Genomic DNA, 20,677 nt, shown 5'->3' with positions numbered 1-20,677 from the left:
ATGCAGAGATCTCACTACTACAGTAGAGCTCATGCATTTTATTAGCATTTCTCAAAAACAAAATAAAAAAAAAATGTATAGCCATGTATTTAAATCTATATCATCAGTTTAATAATGGGGAAGGTGGTGGTTGGGGGGGCATCTGAACTCATTTGGTTTTCCAGATCAAAAGAAGACTTCATGAGCACTTTATAAAATATATGAATGAATATATATATATATATATATATATATATATATATATATATTCCTAGATTGTAAGCTCCAAGGAGCAGGGCCCTCTTATCCCTCTTGTATTGAACTGTATTGTTGCTGTATTGTCTCCCATCATATAGTAAAGCGCTGAGCAAGCTGTTGGCGCTATATAAATCCTGTATAATAATAATCATTTTATATATATATATATATATATATATATATATATACAAATATATGTCAAAGAAACAGTTGAATGAAATATTGAAATCGGCAAGCAGCATAGAACTTACAGATGATCATGCTAATCCAAGTAAAAATCTGTTCATAGTTCAAGTCCAATGTAACTTAAAGTAAATCAGATAGAGTAGGGAAGGGTTAAAATTGTTTTAATTAAGTTCTGTATTATTTATTACAACATTTCATATTCTTGATATATGTCTGTTGTACCATTTACTTGTGTTAAAAAGTATCCTTTGTGTAAAATACCTGGTGATCCTTCCAGTTCCTTTGCTTTCCCTTTGCAAACTGACCATGCTAGGAATAAGAGCATATCCATTCCTGTGTTGACAATTTTCTGCCTACCTGTCCTGCAATCAGAGCTGCTGACACATCTCCCTGCACAGTTCTTCACTGGGAAGATCAGCGCATTGCTCTTTCTCTGGCTTCTGCTGACACCTCCCCCCCACACCAGTATTTAAATATATCTTTTTAATATATACACAAGTATTTTGTCATTATTGAATGATTTGTTTTATAAGGTGAGGGTTTAAATGTACTTTAACAGGAAGTGAGATGATATCCAACAATTTAAGGAGTTCTGAAAGATACGAGGCGGTGACATTTCTCTACTGACCACCAGTGTAGGGGGCATTAATCCACTGACCACTAGTTTCATTTTCTTCCTTCATCAAAACTTTTTTTTTATTATTGTTGTTAAATTTATTTCATAACTATTACTGTAAGTAATTTTGCCTTTTAGAGAAGACAGGTGTTTTGAAATTATCTAAGTGTCCAATAATTTAAGTATGCTACATCTTTATTATTTTCTTTTTTTTACAACTAAGGGATCATGCTAATCTACTGTGAACTAAGGCCCCATTCACATCAGGTGATTTGGGATCACAGGCAAAATCTCTGTGATTCTACCCGCAATTCCGAATTGCAGTGCAATAGTGGCAAAACATACCACATGTGTTTGGGTACCAATAATTTTTAATGGCACCTAAATGCTCTGAGGTTTTGCTGCAGTTGTTGTGCGACAAAACGTGCAGCAATCAAGGCAAACTGCAATGCACAAAGCTTGTCATCCAAAAGAAGCTCCTGCTTCTTTTTGGGCGACAAGCTTTGCATGATGTGGCAAAACGTTTGAGGTGACTTTGAAAATTAATGGTGCACAAATATTTGTGCGTTTTTCCACTATTGCAGTGCCATTTGGAATCATGCAGAGCTGCACCAGATTATGTGTGCACCAGTTTTAGTACACCTCCCCCAGTGTCTCCCCCAGTGTTAGTAAATCAAACTGCAGCTTTGATTGGCATTGATGCACATGCTGCCCTATCTTCTTCCATACCCCCATTCCACCTGTATGCTCACAGGCATCCTGTCTTTTTTGCTGATAAAGCTACATAATACTACTTGTATATTATCTTTAAATGATGGAGGAGACTTAGTTTATTTTTTTATTTCAGGAACTTATATAGCACCTTCAATTTACACAGCACTTTACATATATATTGTACATTCACATCATTCCCTAACCCTCAATGGGCATACAATCTAAAGTCCCTAACTCACATTCATACATACACATTCTAGGGCCAATTTAGACAGGAGCCAATTAACCTACCAGCATGTTTTTGGAGTGTGGGAGGAAACTGGAGTACCTGGAGGAAACCCACACAGGCACAGGGAGAACATGCAAACTCTAGGCAGGTGGTGCCATGGTTGGGATTTGAACCGACAACCCTAGTACTGCCAGGTGGAGGTGCTAACCATTTAGCCACTGTGCTGTGACTTATAAATGATTGCAAAAGATGCAAATGTCTGCACTGTTGCAATTGCAAAGTATGTGCAGTCAAAGGAACATTGACAACTGCAACTGGAACCATAAAATGTTTCAACCTGTTTTTTCTTTAGTACACTTTGATATTGCAATTTTGTATTTTGTACTTTATATATTGGAGGAAAAATTGACAGACATTTGGTAAATCATAATGAAGAAAAAGTATTATTTTTCTATTATATGAGTACATTTCGAGTAGCTATTAGCAGTCTCTAATTTTACCACTGCTTTGTTTCAGAGCAAATTGGTGAAGTACTTCAGTCGTCAGCTGTCCTGTAAGAAGAAAGTGGCTCTTCAAGAGAGAAATGCAGAACTAGAAGGTTTTCCTCAACTTATGCATTGGTTCAGAATTGTCAACATCCGCAAAGAGGTGATGGAGGTAATGCACAGATACTCATGAACTGATCCATATAGGCAAAGGAGGAGGGGATAAGTGTACTTCCCCATATCAGTCAGAATTCAGTTTTTAATGATCTCATTACAATAATTTGATACCAGGTTATTGTTCCCTATTGCACATCCTCATGTCTAAGTATGGATTGTAGAGAGTCTCATAGTTTGGGTTCTCTTTTTGGTACTTATCCTTGTTGCTCCATGTGTGTACACTATATGCAGACACCCCTCCCAATGATTAGGTCCTAGCACACAAAGCCTGGTCCAAAAAGACAAGGGATGATGAGTTTAATGTAGAGATCACAGAGATGGAATGAATTGAAATGCAAATTGCAAGCCAGGTCTCATCATTTAACATCAGCACCTGACCTCACAAATGCTCTTTTGTCTGATTGGACACACATTCTCAGATACACTCTGAAATCTTGGAAAGCCTTCCCAGGGGAACGGAGGTCGTAGATGCAAACGGAGACCAACTCTATATTAATTACAGTGGTTTTTAAGTGGTTGTAAACTCAGACATGTACCCAATGATGTGACTGGCCTCAGTTGAAACACAGAGAGGAAACAAATCCTACGTAAGTTGCACCTGTTTATCTGCATCTACTTCTCTACATTCAAAGTGCAGAATTTATACAGCTTGTCTGAGCATGCAGGGTGAGAGCTGCAGGGAGTAGGGTGAAAGCTGATTGGAGGGAAAGCCCCCCCCCCCTTCACACAGGAACAGAGTTGAGGCTGTCAGTCACAGGCTGTGTACTGGAGTTTCCTCTCCTGACACCTTTTTATCTCTTGGTGTCAGGAAAATTTGTCAGAAGTGACTCAGATAACAGAGGAATGATGCAGCAGGCAAGTATGACAACTACTGCTCTGGATTAAGACAAGTACACACTATAGAGGGCTATGCCTTGTTCATATTTCATATCAGAGGTTTAAATTGACTGTGTGATGTTCAGTAGTCCCCAAACTTTTGGCACAAGTTTTTCATCATCGAGAAGTCACAGAACATGTGCAGAAACTTGTAGCAGCCAGCACAATGGAAACACTTCTTTTGTTAATGCTCCCTGCTGCCAGCATGGTCAGCACTTACTGTGACATTATTCTTCCCAAGGAATCTAGTCTCATTTCACACTCCTTCATTGATTCAAATAGAATTTTTTAAAAATTAAGAAAAAAAAACTATATTCCAGTTCAGGGGCGGACTGAGAACTCATGGGGCCCCCGGGCAATAGGGGATCATGGGGCCCCTGTGTCCTTGCCCACACTCAAAGCTCACCCAAAAAAAGCCTATAAAAAGTGCCAGGGGCATTTCATGGGACCCTCTACCGACTCCGGGCCCTTGGGCAGGGGTCGAGTGCTCGAATGGTCAGTTCGCCCCTTGTTCAGTTATGTATTTAAAAACACACAAAAAAACCTACATTTAAACGGAGCTTGTAGTAAGAGTGCTGGAACATGGTCCTCTTGAACCCAGGGCAAAGATGCCAAACTGTGCTCTTCTTCCTCTGAGCTGAGATGGATGAAGCTTGCACATCCACATGTATAGTAGGTAGAATGGTGTAGTGGGCAAAAAAACGGTATTAGCTTACCACCACTAAAAACTGAGTGGGATGAGGGAAGAGTGCTGCAATGTGATTAAACAAGAGTGATGAATCCCTAACCCTGCCCTTGTATGTCTGAAACTAAAACAATGTTTAAGATGTGAAGTGTGTGTAAATTATAACATTTCTTTTATTTGCTCCATAGGGTGACAACACTGCTCCTCCATAGATACATTACATTATGTGAAGTGAATGTTGTCACCTTAGGACCGGAAGTGTTATACTAGCAGGATCACCAGGTTTGAAGCTGAATACACATGTATGAAAAGTCTTCTGTCTTATTACAAAGACACAGTGGGAGAGATCGCTTGTGTTGATGCAGAGATATGTCATTCTTTTTTCATTCCACCCACTGGTTGAATAAAAAAAAAAAAAGCTGTGCATGTGTATAACAAGACTGTTCAGATTAAATTAGTATGCTAGAAATAATTGAAATCCAATGTAGCAATAAATGATTTTACGGAATAATAACCACTTGACAATAAGACCAGGCCAATTCTGACACTTTTAGTTTACATTTAGAAGTCAGTATTTTTTGCTACAAAATTGCTTAGAACCCCCAAACATTTTTTTAAAATATATATTTTATAGAGAATAAAATGGTAGCTGTTGCAATTTTTAATGTATGTCCAGTGGTTTTCAAACACAATTGTTTTGTAAAAAATACACTTTAATGAATTTTAATGCACAAAAATACAATATAATACCCAATAGTTTGGTAAAAAAATAAAAGATAGTGTTTATACCGAATAAATTGATATGTGACGCTTTACAATTGTCTATGCTTATGGAATGGCCGCAAACTATGGTACTTAAAAAATTTCAAAGGGGACACTTTAAAAGCCTTTATAGGTTACCAGGTAAGGTCTGGTGCTAGAATTATTGCTATAATGTTGGTGACGATACCTCACATGTGTGGGTTGAACACAGTTTACATATGCGTGCTCGACCTACATATGTGTTTGCCTTTTTGCGCGAGTATGTGGGGGAAGGGGGGGTTGGCACGGGGGCGCTTTAAAAGTTTTAAAAAATTGTTTATTTTTTTTTAATTTAGACTGTCCCTTTACTTTTTTGATCACTTTTATTGTTATGTAAACATCCTTTGTGAGAGCAATAGGAGGTGATATGTACTCTTTACTGAGATATCTGGGGTTTATTAGACCCCAGTTCTCTCCTCTGCCCTTAAAACTCAGATCAGTTCGATCTGAAACTTTCCCTTGCCAGTAATGGCCGGTAAGCAAACAGCTGAAATCGGAAGTGACAAAATGCTCATCACTTCTGGTTTGGTATACCATAGAGATGATCAGGGACATTCTGGTCCCCAGTCAGCTTTGTGGTAAGTCAGGAGAACTGCTGGCTTCACTACCGCGCTCCTGGGAGACCCCGGAGAGGGGTCTGTCGCCCCCCCACCCTCTCGCCGCTTGTAAAACCGATCCAGCAGCTAATTAGCCACTCAGATCACTTTTACAAAAAAGAGATTCACCTGCAGATTTTTTTTTTTTTAAATAATGGGTTGATGCCCGCAGCTGCAGGCATAATAGCATAAGATACTGAACCGCCGGCATACATACAGTATATGTATTGCGCTCTGGAAGTAGTTAATTTGTCCTGGTCATTGAAATTAATAAGCGCTCAAGTGCTTGACGTGCATAGCACTTAAGCATATTTAGATGCGTTTTGACATGTTTACACGCAATTGGGTTTGGTAAGCATTTTTTCTTCTAAAATGCTTCTCTTGAATGCATTGACATAGGCCAACATTGAGGGGCATTTACAGCCAGAAAAAAAAATGCAAACTGCCTATAGAAGCAGCGTTTAAAATGCCCAGTGTGTATGAGACCTTAAAATCATACTATTAACCACTTCGCGCTGACCGCCTCTGGGCACTTTAAGCCAGCTGTTTTCTATGGGGTGGTCGGATTGAAACAGGCCGCCTGTCCGTTTCCACCTGACTGTCATCCAATCCCCATCCGTCTGTTTTAAGTGTCAGATCAGATGCCTGCAGGTGTCCGCTGACACCTGCCACTCCATAGAGAGATATGGATGGTCTGATTGGGTCCGAAAAACTGACAGGTGGACCTAATTGGACTGTCCATGTGAAAGGGGCCTTACATACTAGGATAAGTATCCTTATTTTCAAAAGAAGTCCAGTAAAATTTTAAAATTAGGGTATTTTCACACTGCGCTGGCCTGTGGTGTACTGCACAAGAAAAATGCTAGTTGTTGCTAAGGGCACATAGAAGACAAGCACAATGCTGGTATAATGTAAGGTGCGATGCAATGCAGTGCGGAAAAGTGCACAAGCTGCACTTTTTAGAATGCACTGGATAGCACCACATAGATAGCAAAAGAAGCCTATAGATTGATATCAAATGCATCTAGCTACCTACCGCTAATCTAGTTAGTTGTTTGTCTGCATGTTCTGATGTCTGCTTTTTTATCAATTATCTGACCCAAGATTGGAAATGATGTCAGTTGTTCTCATTGCCTGTGTATCTAAAGGTGGCCAAACATGGATCAAAATTCAGCCAGTTCAGCAGGGACTAGCTGAATTTTGATCCATGTATGGGCAGACCTGTTGTACAGAATTCAATTTACTGACAGCCTGACGTTTTTTTCCTGAACAATGGGTGCCGCTAGCTGTAGCCGGCAACACTGATTAAGGTGTTCTGTTATTGGGGAAGACTTCCCACCATCAGAACACATTTGCTCAGCAGGAGTGATTCTCCCATCCACCTCCAATGCATAGATGGGGGAATCAGATCACTTTTTGTTTTTTTTCGTTCAACTTGCTGGTTGATTGAAGAAAAAGAGTAATGTATGGCCAACTTAACTCACCTCCCCCCCCCAAAAAAAGGGAATTCATTACAAAACTAGCAGTGCACAGTATGAGTAGACAACACTATAGAGATAGTTTGCAAACAACCGATGCTGGCACATGTTTCACTAAAAGAGGCAGTAAACAGATAGGAAAGAAGTGGCAGCCGGATATTTTATGAGTACATATACATATAAATATACACCCACACTACATGCACACTGTGCAGATCTGCTTTAGTCATGTTCCTTCCAGCTTCAGATACAAGATGTATGCTAGAGTCTGCCATCAGGAAAATATTATCTCATATATCACTATGTCTAAGACAGAATTGGCTCTGCTTGCATAGCCTATAGCAACTGAATTCTGTCACTTTTCTTTACTGATTCTATTACCCTTCCCTTGAAGAGAGAAAGGCGTGCTCTGATGATGTGCAGTGGCAGCACAGACTGCTTGAGACAGTTCGTCTTTGGAATACAAAAATAAATGACTACTGATAGTAGCTTGGCCATTTTACACCCTAGGCTACTTCCCTGAAGGCACTAAATTCACAGTGTTTATTTTATTTTTATTACAGGTACTTATATAGAGCTGTCAATTTACACAACGCTTTACATATATATTGTACATTCACATCAGTCCCTGACCCTCAAGGGGTGTACAATCTAAGGTCCCTAACTCACATTTATATACTAGGGCCAATTTAAACAGGAGCCAATTCACCTACCAACATGTCTTTGGAGTGTGAGAGGAAACTGAAGTACCTGGAGGAAACCCACACAGGCACAGGGAGAACATGCAAACTCTAGGCAGGTGGTACCGTGGTTGGGATTCAAACCAACAACCCTATTACTGCTAAGTGGAAGCACTAACCATTTAGCCACTATGCTGCCCTATGCTGCTACTACTCCTTCAGTGGGAAACCTACTGGGGTGCCATTGAAATGGAAGGCTAGCACATATATATTGTACATTCACATCAATCCCTGACCCTCAAGGGGTGTACAATCTAAGATCCCTAACTCACATTCATATACTAGGACCAATTTAGACAGAAGCCAATTCACCTACCAGCATGTCTTTAGAGTGTGAGAGGAAACCAGAGTACCTGGAGGAAACCTACACAGGCACCGGGAGAACATGCAAACTCTAGGCAGGTGGTGCCATGGTTGGGATTCAAACCCTATTACTGCTTATTATTATTATCAGACCCTATTACTGCTGAGTGGAAGTGCTTACCATTTAGCCACTGTGCTGCCCTATGCTACTACTACTCCTTCAGTGGGAAATCTACTGCGGTGCCATTGATGTGGAAGGCTAGCTTAAGTAGTTTAATGGCAGAAGAACCTGGATGTGTACAATATACTGAGCAAGTGAGTTCAGTACTCTCTCTTTTGATGGGTGCGTCCAACTGTATATAGACTTAGGCTGAAATCAAACCTTTTCTGTGCTCCCTTATTCAGTATAGGACACGTATAGGACAGTAGAATTATTTTCCATGGGCTGCCCTACATGTGACAAAAGCATCATAGTAGCTTATGTAGCTTTTTTTTTGCCTGCTTTCTGCATTTGTTACACATTTTTTCCACGCCGCAAAAATGCATGTCTTCTTGCCATTTTTTTGGGGAGCCTTTTAGCAATGAATGGCAACGCAAATGTGACACGTTTTTAGTGCATTCTGTAAGGGCATGTAAAAATGCCCGATTTTTCACGTGTTTATAAAATGCGCAAGTGTGAATGGAGCCTTAGTGAAACACAGGTACAGATTACTGCTGTAAACACTACTGTGGGAAGACTGTTCTCAGCCACCTAGGAACCAGGCCGCATCTTGTTTGACTTGCAGTTTCTTAACAGCTGAAGGGATACAGATTGGCCAGCAGTAAATGCTGGCATTTGTAGTTCCTCTGTGACTGGAGGATCATGGATTGTCCAACCAAGATATAACAAGATACATGTAATCCAAAAGATAGGTCAGCAATTGGAGGGCTTGAAATGTGGCCACTCAACAATAAAGTTTACTTCGACATTTTGATGAGGCACAAACTTGTCTGGAAAATAATCCTGAGCCTTCAACTTGAGTGCCGCCATATCTGTGAGTGCCGCCCTGAGAGTACCGCCTTATCTTTTGGATTATATGTATTTTATGCTTTGCTGAGCATTTGGGGCCTTTTTTTTTCTTGAACGTGTATGCAGTGGATCAAACATAGGATATAACAAGAGATATTTGGTTCCAAAAACACATAAACTGGTTCCTGCAAAGGTATGCTGCATGAGTTGTTTCAGCCGTTTCTGTGTTAATTAAAAGTTAGCAGCTACATAAACTGTAGCTACTGACTTTTAATAAACACAAACTTACCTGTCCTGGGGTTCATCGATGTACTCACCATAGCCGTCCCTTCTCCCCTTCCCTCCTTCACGCACCGTGGCATCTCAACTGTGGGCACCAGGCTGTGACAGATTGCGGCTTCACAGCCTGGTGCCCACTGCACATGCGCGAGTCATGCTGCGCCTCCTGATTGGTCCAGTAGGCTTCTGGGACCTGTGAAAGTTCCCAGGAGACTACAGAAGGGAGGAGGGGGCTGAACTTCCGGCTCACTTTGTTGCGGCGAACTGAGCTGGAAGTGGGAGCAGGTACCTGTCAAAAACAGGTATCCACTCCCCCCCCCCCCCCCCCCCCAAAAAGGTGCCAGGAGGAGGCAAATAAGCGGAGCTTCCACTTTTGAGTGGAACTCCGCTTTAAAGTGATTGCAAAGGATTAAAAAAAAAAAAGTTTTTTTCTTTAAAATAAACATGTCATACTTGCCTGCTCTGTGGAATGGTTTTGCACAGAGCAGCCCTAATCCTCCTCTTTTCGGTTCCCCTGCTGGCTCTCCTGGCTTCTCCTTCCCGCAGATGGCCACCATAGCAAGTTTCTTGCTGTGGGGGCACTCGGGTGTGCAGCTCGGTGTGTCTATTGACAGAGTGCAGCTTGGCCCCACCTCCGCTCCCTTCTCCCTGGCTATAATTGACAGCAGCAGGAGCCAATGGCTCTTGCTGCTGTCTCTGAGCCAATGAAGAGGGAGAGAGTGGAGAGAGACAATGCTCTCATGCAAGCACTGGATCGAGATCAGACTCAGGTAAGTATGGAGGGGTAGGGGGAAGAGCTGCAAGCAGAAGGTTTTTTTTTTTTACCGTACAGCATGGAATGCTTTTTTTTAGAGCCACTTTAAACATAAAGATCTGCTTCTTTCACATGGCAATGAATTATATGCTATTTGCTGGTCATTCATAATTACCTAAAGGACTTCTTATAGTCCAATTCACTTTTTCAGAGATGGTAACTGTGATTGATCAACTTTGAATTTATCATTGTGGCGTTCTTTTTTATGACCATTTCTACCCTCTTCTTTAGAATTCTCCAAGTTTGGCCCCTCATGCTCTTTGAAACTATGCAGGATTAAAAGTTTTTGCTATACACATAGTAGCTCCCTTGTGTAGTGATATAGCAAATACATTGTACAAAAGTAATAAATGATTAACCCGCACCCCCAGTGTTTTCCAAAGGTTTATTTAGGCCTCATTCATATGGCCGTAAAAAACGCATCTACAACTGTTTTTTGTTTAAGGATCTCAATGCAGCTGCATTGTTTTCAATGAAGGCATTCAGACCGGTGTGTAAAAATGCACTGCCCTCTTATCCGTAACACAGAATCCAAAAATCGGCTTCTGAGGACATGCATATACATACAGTAAATACAATTAAAAAAAGAACGGGGCAAGTTTTAATGCTTTAAAAATGGATCTATTATTATTATACAGGATTTATATAGCGCCAACAGTTTGCTCAGTGCTTTACAATATAAAGGGAGACAATACAGCAACAATACAGTTCAATACAAAAGGGTTAGGAGGGCCTGATCCTGGGAGATTACAATCTAAGAGGGAGGGGCTAGTGGTACAAAAAGGTAATAACTGTGGGGGAGGAATAGAAGATTCTGTTATTAGCTGAAGGTGGGATAGGCTTGTCTGAAGAGATAGGTTTTCAGAGATCTCCTAAAAGTGAGCAAAGTAGGCGATAGTCTGATAGATTGGGGTAGAGCGTTCCAGAGGATAGGGAAGGCTCTGGATCTATTTACTGATCATTATGCAGGAACTTTTGTTGCTTACACTAATGATCTGTAAACTTTTTATGTCTGTGTTAAGGCCGTGTGAATGAGGCCTAAAGCAGCATAATAGTACTCACTGGACAGAGCAACATGGGTGATGTGTTTCATACCATCAATTTCTAGTTATGCTTATGAGTAAGATCTGAGTTGTTATTATTATTATTATAATACAGGATTTATATAGCGCCAACAGTTTTCTCACCGCTTTACAATATAATGGGAGACAATACAGCAACAATACTGTTCATTACAAGAGGGTTAGGATGGCTCTGCTCCTTGGAGCTTACAATCTAAGAGAGTTATGGTTTGGAATGCATCAGACTTTTTTTCTGTTACCAAAGGCTCTAGTATACCTTCTGTTACTAACTTGTAATCTGGAGGATATAGAGGAGATAATACGATCTGTCTTCATATTTCTCTACCAGACCTCAGATTCAGGCAGTATCCCATGCAGAGATGAAGGGGTATTATCCCAGGTTTCTCAGCTTTGTCAAATGACATATCACAGCTAAGAAGGAGCCTAGGAGTTGCCTTCTCTCTGCATTGCTGTTGAGTATCTGAGTTCTGGCACTGACAGGGTACTTTGCTGCTCTGCAGGAGATCATGTATAGTCACTGGCATAGCTGCCTCGGGGCACATTCCCACAGGCCTAACAAGGTCGATGCTCTGGCTTCTCACTCACATTTTGGGTGCTGATTCATTTAAACTGGAGAAAAAAACACCACTGACATGTAGTATTTGCAAATGGCAACATTTCAGGTTTCACCTTTTTTTTATGGAATAATTAAGTAAGAATTCTGATTGGTTGCTATGAATAATAGATTGAATTTTGTGCTAATTGTTTTTCCTCCAGTTTAGTGCTAGTGAAGGTACTTAGTATCTCTGATCCCATTGTTATTGTACTAGAGATTCAGTGCGTCTCAAAGAAGATGGCAAAACATTTGTAGTTTGGGTAATGAAGTTCAAACTATTATTTCATTTACTGAGAACAACAATAAAATGTATGCCAGACCTTTAAAGCTGAATTCCAAGTAAAGATGTTTTTGCATCGTTACACCCAGTAAGTATGAACATTCCATACCTAGTTGATTTCTGTGAAAATGGGGAATCACTGTGATAGCTGTTGCTACTACAGTGATCCTCGCTATCTTTTGGGTCCCAAGCTGAACATCTGTTGTGCTGTGTAGTGAACTTTTTCAAAGGATCGCTTGTCCATCATGGGCACCATTCACAGAATGCCTTGTATTTTTCTCAATGAATACAAGGCATTCTCTAATTGGATGATGTGCCTTTCATGGTGATCTTGGGGTTGATTTACTAAAACTGGAGAGTGCAAGATCTGGTGCAGCTGTGCATGGTAGCCAATCAGCTTCTTACTTAAGCTTGTTCAATTAAGCTTTGACAAAAAACCATGGAAGCTGATTGGTTATTATGCAGAACTGCACCAGATTTTGCAATCTCCAGTTTTAGTAAATCAACACCCTTGTCTCTAAACTGGGATTTCTTGCAGGATTTACAAAAAAATCTCACAAGATCCTGGGGCAAAGGTCTTTTTGTTACAAAAAAATCACCTCATTGAACAATAAAATAACAAGTGAAAAGCAGCGCCATAAAAACAAATATGATATATAGCAGGGGTCTCCAAACTGCGGCCCAAGGGCACTATTCCTCCCACCGATACAAACGTTGGGGCACTATTCCTCCCACTGATACAAACATTGGGGCACTATTTCTCCCACTGATACCGACATTAGGGCACTATTCTTCCCACTGATACAAACGTTGGAGCACTAGTCCTCCCACTTGTACAAACAATGGGGTACTATTCCTTTCACTGATACAAAGGTTGGGGCACTATTCTTCCCACTGATACAAACAATGGGGTACTATTCCTTCCACTGATACAAATGTTGGGGCACTAGTCCTCCCACTTGTACAAACAATGGGGTACTATTCCTTTCACTGATACAAATGTTGGGACACTAGTCCTCCCACTTGTACAAACAATGGGGTACTATTCCTTTCACTGATACAAATGTTGGGGCACTATTCTTCCCGCTGATACAAACAATGACGTACTATTCTTTCCACTGATACAAACAATGGGGCACTAGTCCTCCCACTTGTACAAACAATGGGGTACTATTCCTTCCACTGATACAAATGTTGGGGCACTATTCTTCCCACTGATACAAACAATGGGGTACTATTCCTTCCACTGATACAAACATTGGGGCACTAGTCCTCCCACTTGTACAAACAATGGGGTACTATTCCTTCCACTGATACAAACGTTGGGGCACTAGTCTTCCCACTTGTACAAACAATGGGGTACTATTCTTTCCACTGATACAAAGGTTGGGGCACTATTCTTCCCGCTGATACAAACAATGGGGCACTATTCCTTCCACTGATACCAACGATTGGTCACTACTCTTCCTCCTACTGACCACCAATTCTGTGGCCATGTTTATGTTCACTAATGCTGGGCCCAGGACCTTTTTACCCCCACTGCCACAACCCGGCCCTTCTAAAGTCTGAAGGACAGTAAACTGGCCCTTTGTTTGAAAAGTTTGGAGACCCCTGATATATAGCATAAAAATAACAAATAAAGTGATATTATGCTGAACACAAGTGATTAAATGTGAAACAAATATATCATATACACAAATACTTGAAAATAAGTCCATCAAAAAGAAATACAAATGCGATGAAATACTAAAGTCCTTTAAATCTGCCAAAATCACCACGTGAGCAAATGGCACTAACTGATGAAATACAGTGTTATAGATCACTTCACTCAGATGTCACCACTTGCTTCAGAGGAAAAAACCTCCCCCAATTCAGTGACACTCACCAAATATCGTGGCCCACCAAAACTTGATAGGCAAGTGTGCTTATGGTGAGTATTAAACGTAATAGAGATCATCATTCAGCAAGCCCTTCATCAATATAGACTGATTAAGTGGCGAGACATCCTCCAGATTAATTTATTTTATTTCAGATACTTCAATTTCCGCAGCGCTTTACATACATATATATTGTACATTCACATCAGTCCCTAACCCTCAAAGAGCGTACAATCTAAAGTCCCTAACTCACATTCATACATATACATCTTAGGGCCAATTTAGACAGGATCCAATTAACCTACCAGCATGTCTTTGGATTAATAAACTCAGTTTCAGAGGAAGAGATGAAAAAACTCATAGCCTGATTCCGCTAAAAACCATTTATTGAATAGATAGTAATGCACTCACATAAGAAAAATGAAAGCATGCCAAACATTCGCAGTGACACCATGGGGTATCGATATATCACATAGAGAGAACGACTTACGGATCCTCCTCGCTGCTCGCTGTTGTTTATACGGTGCCATGGGTTCATCAACATGGAGGTCAGGTTGCATAATGTGACCTATGTTGACTTAGCTATGAGAACATATAAACAGTCAAAAAAAATGCTAGATCTTATACAATGCAATAGGCAAGATCTAGTGCTGATGGCATCAGTGGGCTGGTAACAAAAACATGGAAAAAGAAGCCAGCCACCAATGACAGCTACTAGTTAAAATGGCAGCGCAGTTTTATGTTGGGTAGAGAAAAGGGGCATTAGAGATGTTTATTTTTCTATAGAAACGACAATATTTGTGGGAGTTTTATATGTGTGTGTGCATGTGTGGGAGCAGGGGCAGACTGACAACTCATGGGGCCCCTGTGTCATTGTCCAAACTCAAAAAAGCCTATGAAAAAGGTACCAGGGGCCCCCTACTGACCCCGGGCCCTCGGGCAGCGCCCGAGTTTCCAAATTGTCAGTCCGCCCCTGTGTAGGGGTGTCCACTTTAAAGATAAGTCACTAAATTCGTCAATTAGATATTTGAACTGCTTAAAATTTTATTTAAAAAAAGAGTTTTTTAAACAAATGTAGACACATACACATTACAGTACAATAGTACTTAGAAGCAGGGGCGGACTGACCATTTGAAAACTCGGGCACTGCCTGAGGGCCTGGGGTCAGTAGGGGGCCCCATGAGATGCCCCTGGTACATTTTTCATAGGCATTTTTGAGTTTGGGCAAGGACACAGGGGCCCCATGATCCCCTATTGCCCAGGGACCCCATGAGTTGTCAGTCCGCCCCTGCTTAGAAGTTATCAATGGCTTGCTTGTTGTTCAAGTGAACTTGAATTTGGTTTCTAAAGATTATGTTTATGGTAAAATACTGGACATGTCTGTAAGAAGTGGTATTACTGTAAATATTTTTATATGCTGTGGGCAATTAGGAGAAGAATTGAGCAAAGCCATTTATAATTATTTGGAAACAGAAGATACAACAGTAACTGAAACCGAAGCACATTAAAATGTTTACTCTCCAACCTTGTAATAATGAAACAAATACATGGAAGATTTTTTTGGGGGTGATGTATGAAAATGCTGTTTGTTTTAAATAATGGGCCATGAGAAGTTTATGGCCTGTAAAATGTTCAGTTCTAATGATTATGAAACTAAAACATCACAGACATAAAGCATCTGTGCTGAAGCAGTAAAAGGTGGGTGTTAATACTGTCAGAGCACCACTAGGTGGCACTACAGGAAGGCAATAACTGGCTTACCAATTTCCTATTGGCAAAGAGTTCAATAAATATTCATCCATGGCGTTGTTTAAATGCAGAACAGATTCTTTGGGAAAGGCATTATGTTATAGTTTATGTTTTCCAGACCGGTAAAGCCTTGGAGGCAGAAATAAAGTGTAATTTTATAATTGTGCATTTGGGCTGGTAAATGTGTTAATGTAAGCATCAACACAATATTGCTTGAGTAGATATTAGGGAATACAATTCCAGAACGTCTTTATAGAAATCCCAGACCTCAGATCCTGACTACGACATTACATGCAAAAAAAAAAATTGGCATTTATTATTATTATTTTAAAGTTAGCTTATCCTTTAAGCATGTATAATATAAAGGTAGGCACTACTCCTCATAATGCAATAGACTGTGTTCATAAAACCACAATAAAATCAAATAAAAAAAGGTCACATGCATCTTATATCAAATAATTATGGACTCGCTGTTATTTGATATATGATTCATGTGAACATTTATTAGTTGCTTCTATAGTGATTTATTTTGTGGTTTTATGCACAGTCTATTACTTTGTGAGGAGTATCGCCTACCTTTATATTATATACACTTTTTTTTTTTTTTTTTTTTTTTTTTTTTTACATTCTGCATTTAAATTATTCTTGGTGATTTTACCAGTAAGATGTATTTATAGACATTTCTTTTTCTAGAGTGACAATGCTTACTTTAGCTGTCCCCTCTTTCCACAAAGTTCAACATGTTTAGCACAATGTATGTACAGTACATAAAGGGCACAGCCATACCATACCCTTAATAAGGAAGATAGGGGCGGACTGGCCATTCGGAAACTCGGGCACTTGTCGAGGGCCCGGGATCAGTAAGGGGACCCATGAGATGCCCCTGGTACCTTTCATAGGCTTTTTTGGGTGTGGTTTGAGTGTGGGCAAGACCCATGATCCCCTATTGCCTGGGGGCCCCATGAGTTGTAAGTCCGCCCCTGAACGCAGACCACGAAAAACTGATGCACAAAAAAATGATTGGTTAAACGCATGAGTTCTTTTCTCTGCACTATTATTTGAAAAAGAAGGTGCCTTTAAAAATATGATATGCAATAATTAAGGGGTTGGATGAAAGGTTTAGTGTAGAATAATACTTTTAGAAGTTAAGAATTACATTTTGTTACAGTGATCTTTATATTAAACGAACAAGAAGAACAAACCATGAGGAAAGAGAAACAAAAAAGGACATTTAGGAGCACGGCTGTAACAGTAAGCTGGAACGTGCACATGTCCACCCTTTGCAAGGTTTTTTTAGCTTAGCAAAGGGAATCCGGTGAAGCTCTGCTGACTTCTATCATTCAATCGTGTGCTAGCAAACATCCTGTTTTTTAATTTTTCTTCCATGTAATTGAGTATTCTTTACAGAGTGAATGTTTACTACATTCACAAAGCTAAGGAAAAATTCCCTTGCAAAATAAACAGCCTATTTGCCTTTAGTAAATCAAGCTTAATGGCGCTACAGGATGCACTGCAGGGAAAATATGAAACAAATTAGTAAAAAACTGAACAGTGAAACAGGAAAAAAATGCTGCAGGAAAAGCAAGATTCCTCACTGCACAATGTATTTCAGACAAGGCAAGAACTAGTATTTCAGTTGGTCCAACGGAACTATTTTTTCACTGACACCTGCAGCAGTTGTTAGCACTGTATGATCTGTATGTAGCCGCAGCTACAAAGACGCAGGGGTGTCAAACTGGCGGCCCTCCAGTTGTTGGGAGACTACAAGACCCATCATGCCTCTGCCTTTGGTAGTCATGCTTGTAACTGTCAACCTTGCAATGCCTCATGGGACTTATAGTATGCCAACAGCTGGAGGGCCGCCAGTTTGACACCTGTGACATAGAGTATACAGCGCAGCGCTGTGTTTCAGCAGCAGGATGGGGATTTCCTGTCCTGCTCTCAGAACAAAATTGAGTTGGGCTGGGCACTGCTCAGCTATTCACAAGAAGCTTTGTATTTTGTGAGTGAATACAAGACTTCCTCTGACTGACTGAGGTGGAGAGGCAGGTGGATGACATCAAGATCTCTGTCTCAGCCAGCTAGAGAAGGCTTTCTAGTCATTCATAAAAGTACAAAGCTTGTGGTTGGAGGTGACCGCACCTCCAATCACAATCACCTCCAATCACAATGGTTCTAGCACAAATGGAACTCGCAAACTGCAGCCAGAGTAGTTATTCTGCCACCAGAGCCCTGAGTGCCAACTCCAGAGTGCTTCTCATTTGACAGTCGCAAATTCCGGGCATTCAACATTTCCTGCAAGTTCTACTTTGCTCTGTAACCATTGACTTTTTCCAGTGAGTATACCATGGTAGGCTCCGTCATTTCTTTAATATTGGATCATCCGCAATTCTAAGCTCGTCATCTGTTGGAGCAAACCAATCCTGTTCTATAAACTGTTACTTCCTTTTTGAACTATGGCCCAGCTTTTCAACGATCCCCAGCGATCTTCTACAGCTTGCATACACTTCATCTGAGCCACCGACTTGTCGAGGACTACTTCTCCAAGTTCTGCAGATTAAGTGCTAATACAGACTGGATTGATGCGGCCCTACGGTATCAAGTCCGCTTAGGGCTGTCTGAGACTACTAAAGATGAGTTGGCCAGGATGGAAACTCCTAACTCCCTCAAGGTCCTGACTCATCTTGCAATTCAGCTGGATCATAGACTCAGAGAGATAAACTGAGCAGAACAGCAACTTCAGCACATGAATGTAACCTTGAGTACCTATGGTTCCTGTGCCATCCATTCCAGTCTCCCTGCTGCCATCCTCTTTGGTTGAACTCAATTAGTTGGATCTGATTCACTCACCTCTGTCTTCTGAAGAGCACAGACAACAACAGAACATGTGTCTCTATTGTGGAGACACAGGCCAAAATCTTCAGAACTGCCCTGTGAGACCCAATAAATGTGCTTCTGCCACTGATGTCTCCAACAGCCCCACTCACCTTGCTTTACCTCTTTTTCTGTAGATGCCTAAAAAGAATATCCAGATTGAAGCAATCATTGATTTGGGGGCATGCAGTTGTTTTAGGGACTGTACTTTTGCTCAGCAACACCAGATTCCATTACAGGCCAAGACCCAGCATTTGAATATCCATTTGGCCGGTGGTTCTAACTCAAAGTACAGCCCCATCATGCAAAAAACCCAACCACTACCATCCACAACTGCTAACTGCCGTTATTTCCTTTATCTGAATCTGAACTTTAAGACTTGTGTCAGTATGTTGAATCTGAAAAAGGGATGTATCTGCCCATCTACATCCCCTTCTGGTGCAGTCATTCTTCATGGAGAAAAAAAATCTTTCCTTTAGGCCCTGTGTAGACTACAGAGAACTCAACAAACTTACAGTAAAAAACAGATGTCCTGTGCACCTTGCCCCAAAACTCTTCCAGTTGCTTAGGACAGCAGCAATCTTCACAAAACTTGACTTTCTGGAGCATACAACTTGGTGAGGATTTGAAAAGGGTTTCAGGGATTTCAAGTGCTTTGTGATGCCTTTTGGACTATGCAATGCCCCAGCCACCTTCCAGCACTTCGTAACTTATATTTTTTGTAGACTTTCTTGACCTTCTCATGATACACTTCAAGATAAGCTCATTTTCTCTCTGTCTCTAAATGAGCATGTTCAAAGGTTCCTCAGATGTCTTCGGGACACAAGCTGTATGCGTAAGATGAAAAGTGCAAATTTAAAAAAAAAATCAATCCAAATCTTGGGGCTAGTTTTTTTCACTTCTGGCTTTTTATGGATCTACATATGGTCAATTCAATCCTTGAGTGGCCTACACAAATGGACTGAAAGGGCATTCAGAGTTTCACCGGGTTTTCCAATTTTTATCAAATAAGAACTGTTCTGCCATTTTCAGTCCTATTACCCATCTTACAAACGAGAATACATGGTTTCAGTGGATGTCAGCATCACAGCTTGTATTTGACAGATTAAAAGCTCTAACTTCAACCCCAATTCTACATCAACCCAACCCTGCATTACCCTTCATTCTCGAGGTGAAGGCAGCATTGGAAAATGCGGTGGGGGCTATTCTGTTACAATGCCGGGGTGTCAAGTCTCTGTTGCATCCACTAGATTTCTTCTCAAGGAAACTCAGTCCTGCAGAAAGAATTCTTATGTGGGCGACTGGGGGCATGCATTTGTTTTAGGGACTGTACTTTTGCTCAGCAACACCAGATTCCATTACAGGCCAAGACCCAGCATTTGAATATCCCAGCCATCAAATCTACTGTGGAAGAGTGGCATTACTTGAGGGAGCAGGCCATCCAATCCTGATCTTCACAGATCATAGGAGCTTGGAATACATTCACACAGCCAAATGCTTGAAAATTCGCCAAGCCAGATGGGCCCTATTTTTCTCCAGATTATCATTCCACATAACTTAAAGACTGGGTTCCACAAATGGCAAGATAGATCCAGAGGATGAGGAATCCCACCAACCAGATACAATTTTTTCACCTCAAAGTTTTCTCTTACTTCAAACTGATTTGGTGTTACAGCTCAGACAAGCTTGAGTGGAAGACTTCTTTCTACAGATTTTCCAGCTGCAAGAACAGAACTAATTTTCTTCCAGGATCAGAAGATCTTTGTATGTGTATGTCCAAAGATACTAGGTCTGTGTCATGACCACCCCTTTGTAGGACATTTTGAAATGCACAAGACCATAGAACATCTGCAACAATTCTTTTGGTTGTCCAGTCTGAGGACTGACTGTCAAGGTTATGTAATGGCTTGTGAGACATGCATTTAAAGTAAGAGTTATAAGTCCAAAGCATGAGGTTTGTTGAAACCTTTACACATTCCCAGCAGGCTTTGGGAG

The 20,677-nt window shown here is 40.8% G+C and overlaps 1 protein-coding gene across 2 annotated transcripts in view; it reads left to right on the top strand.

The window, feature by feature from the left end:
- The window catches only part of KSR2 (kinase suppressor of ras 2), a 645,462-nt gene that overhangs the window by 112,087 nt on the left and 512,698 nt on the right, over positions 1-20,677 (top strand). For both annotated transcript variants that reach the window (XM_089677203.1, XM_089677211.1), the window contains exon 2: positions 2,499-2,639. In XM_089677203.1, coding sequence (XP_089533329.1) covers positions 2,499-2,639 — 141 coding nt within the window. The remainder of the gene's footprint in view (positions 1-2,498; positions 2,640-20,677) is intronic.

This window comes from Staurois parvus, unplaced genomic scaffold (genome assembly GCF_062004578.1).
Source record: "Staurois parvus isolate SC_StPar_1 unplaced genomic scaffold, SC_StPar_1.0 ptg000014l, whole genome shotgun sequence".
Taxonomy (NCBI): Eukaryota; Metazoa; Chordata; class Amphibia; order Anura; family Ranidae; genus Staurois; species Staurois parvus.
Note: the sequence above shows the minus strand (reverse complement) of the source record. Positions and strands in the feature narration are given on the sequence as shown.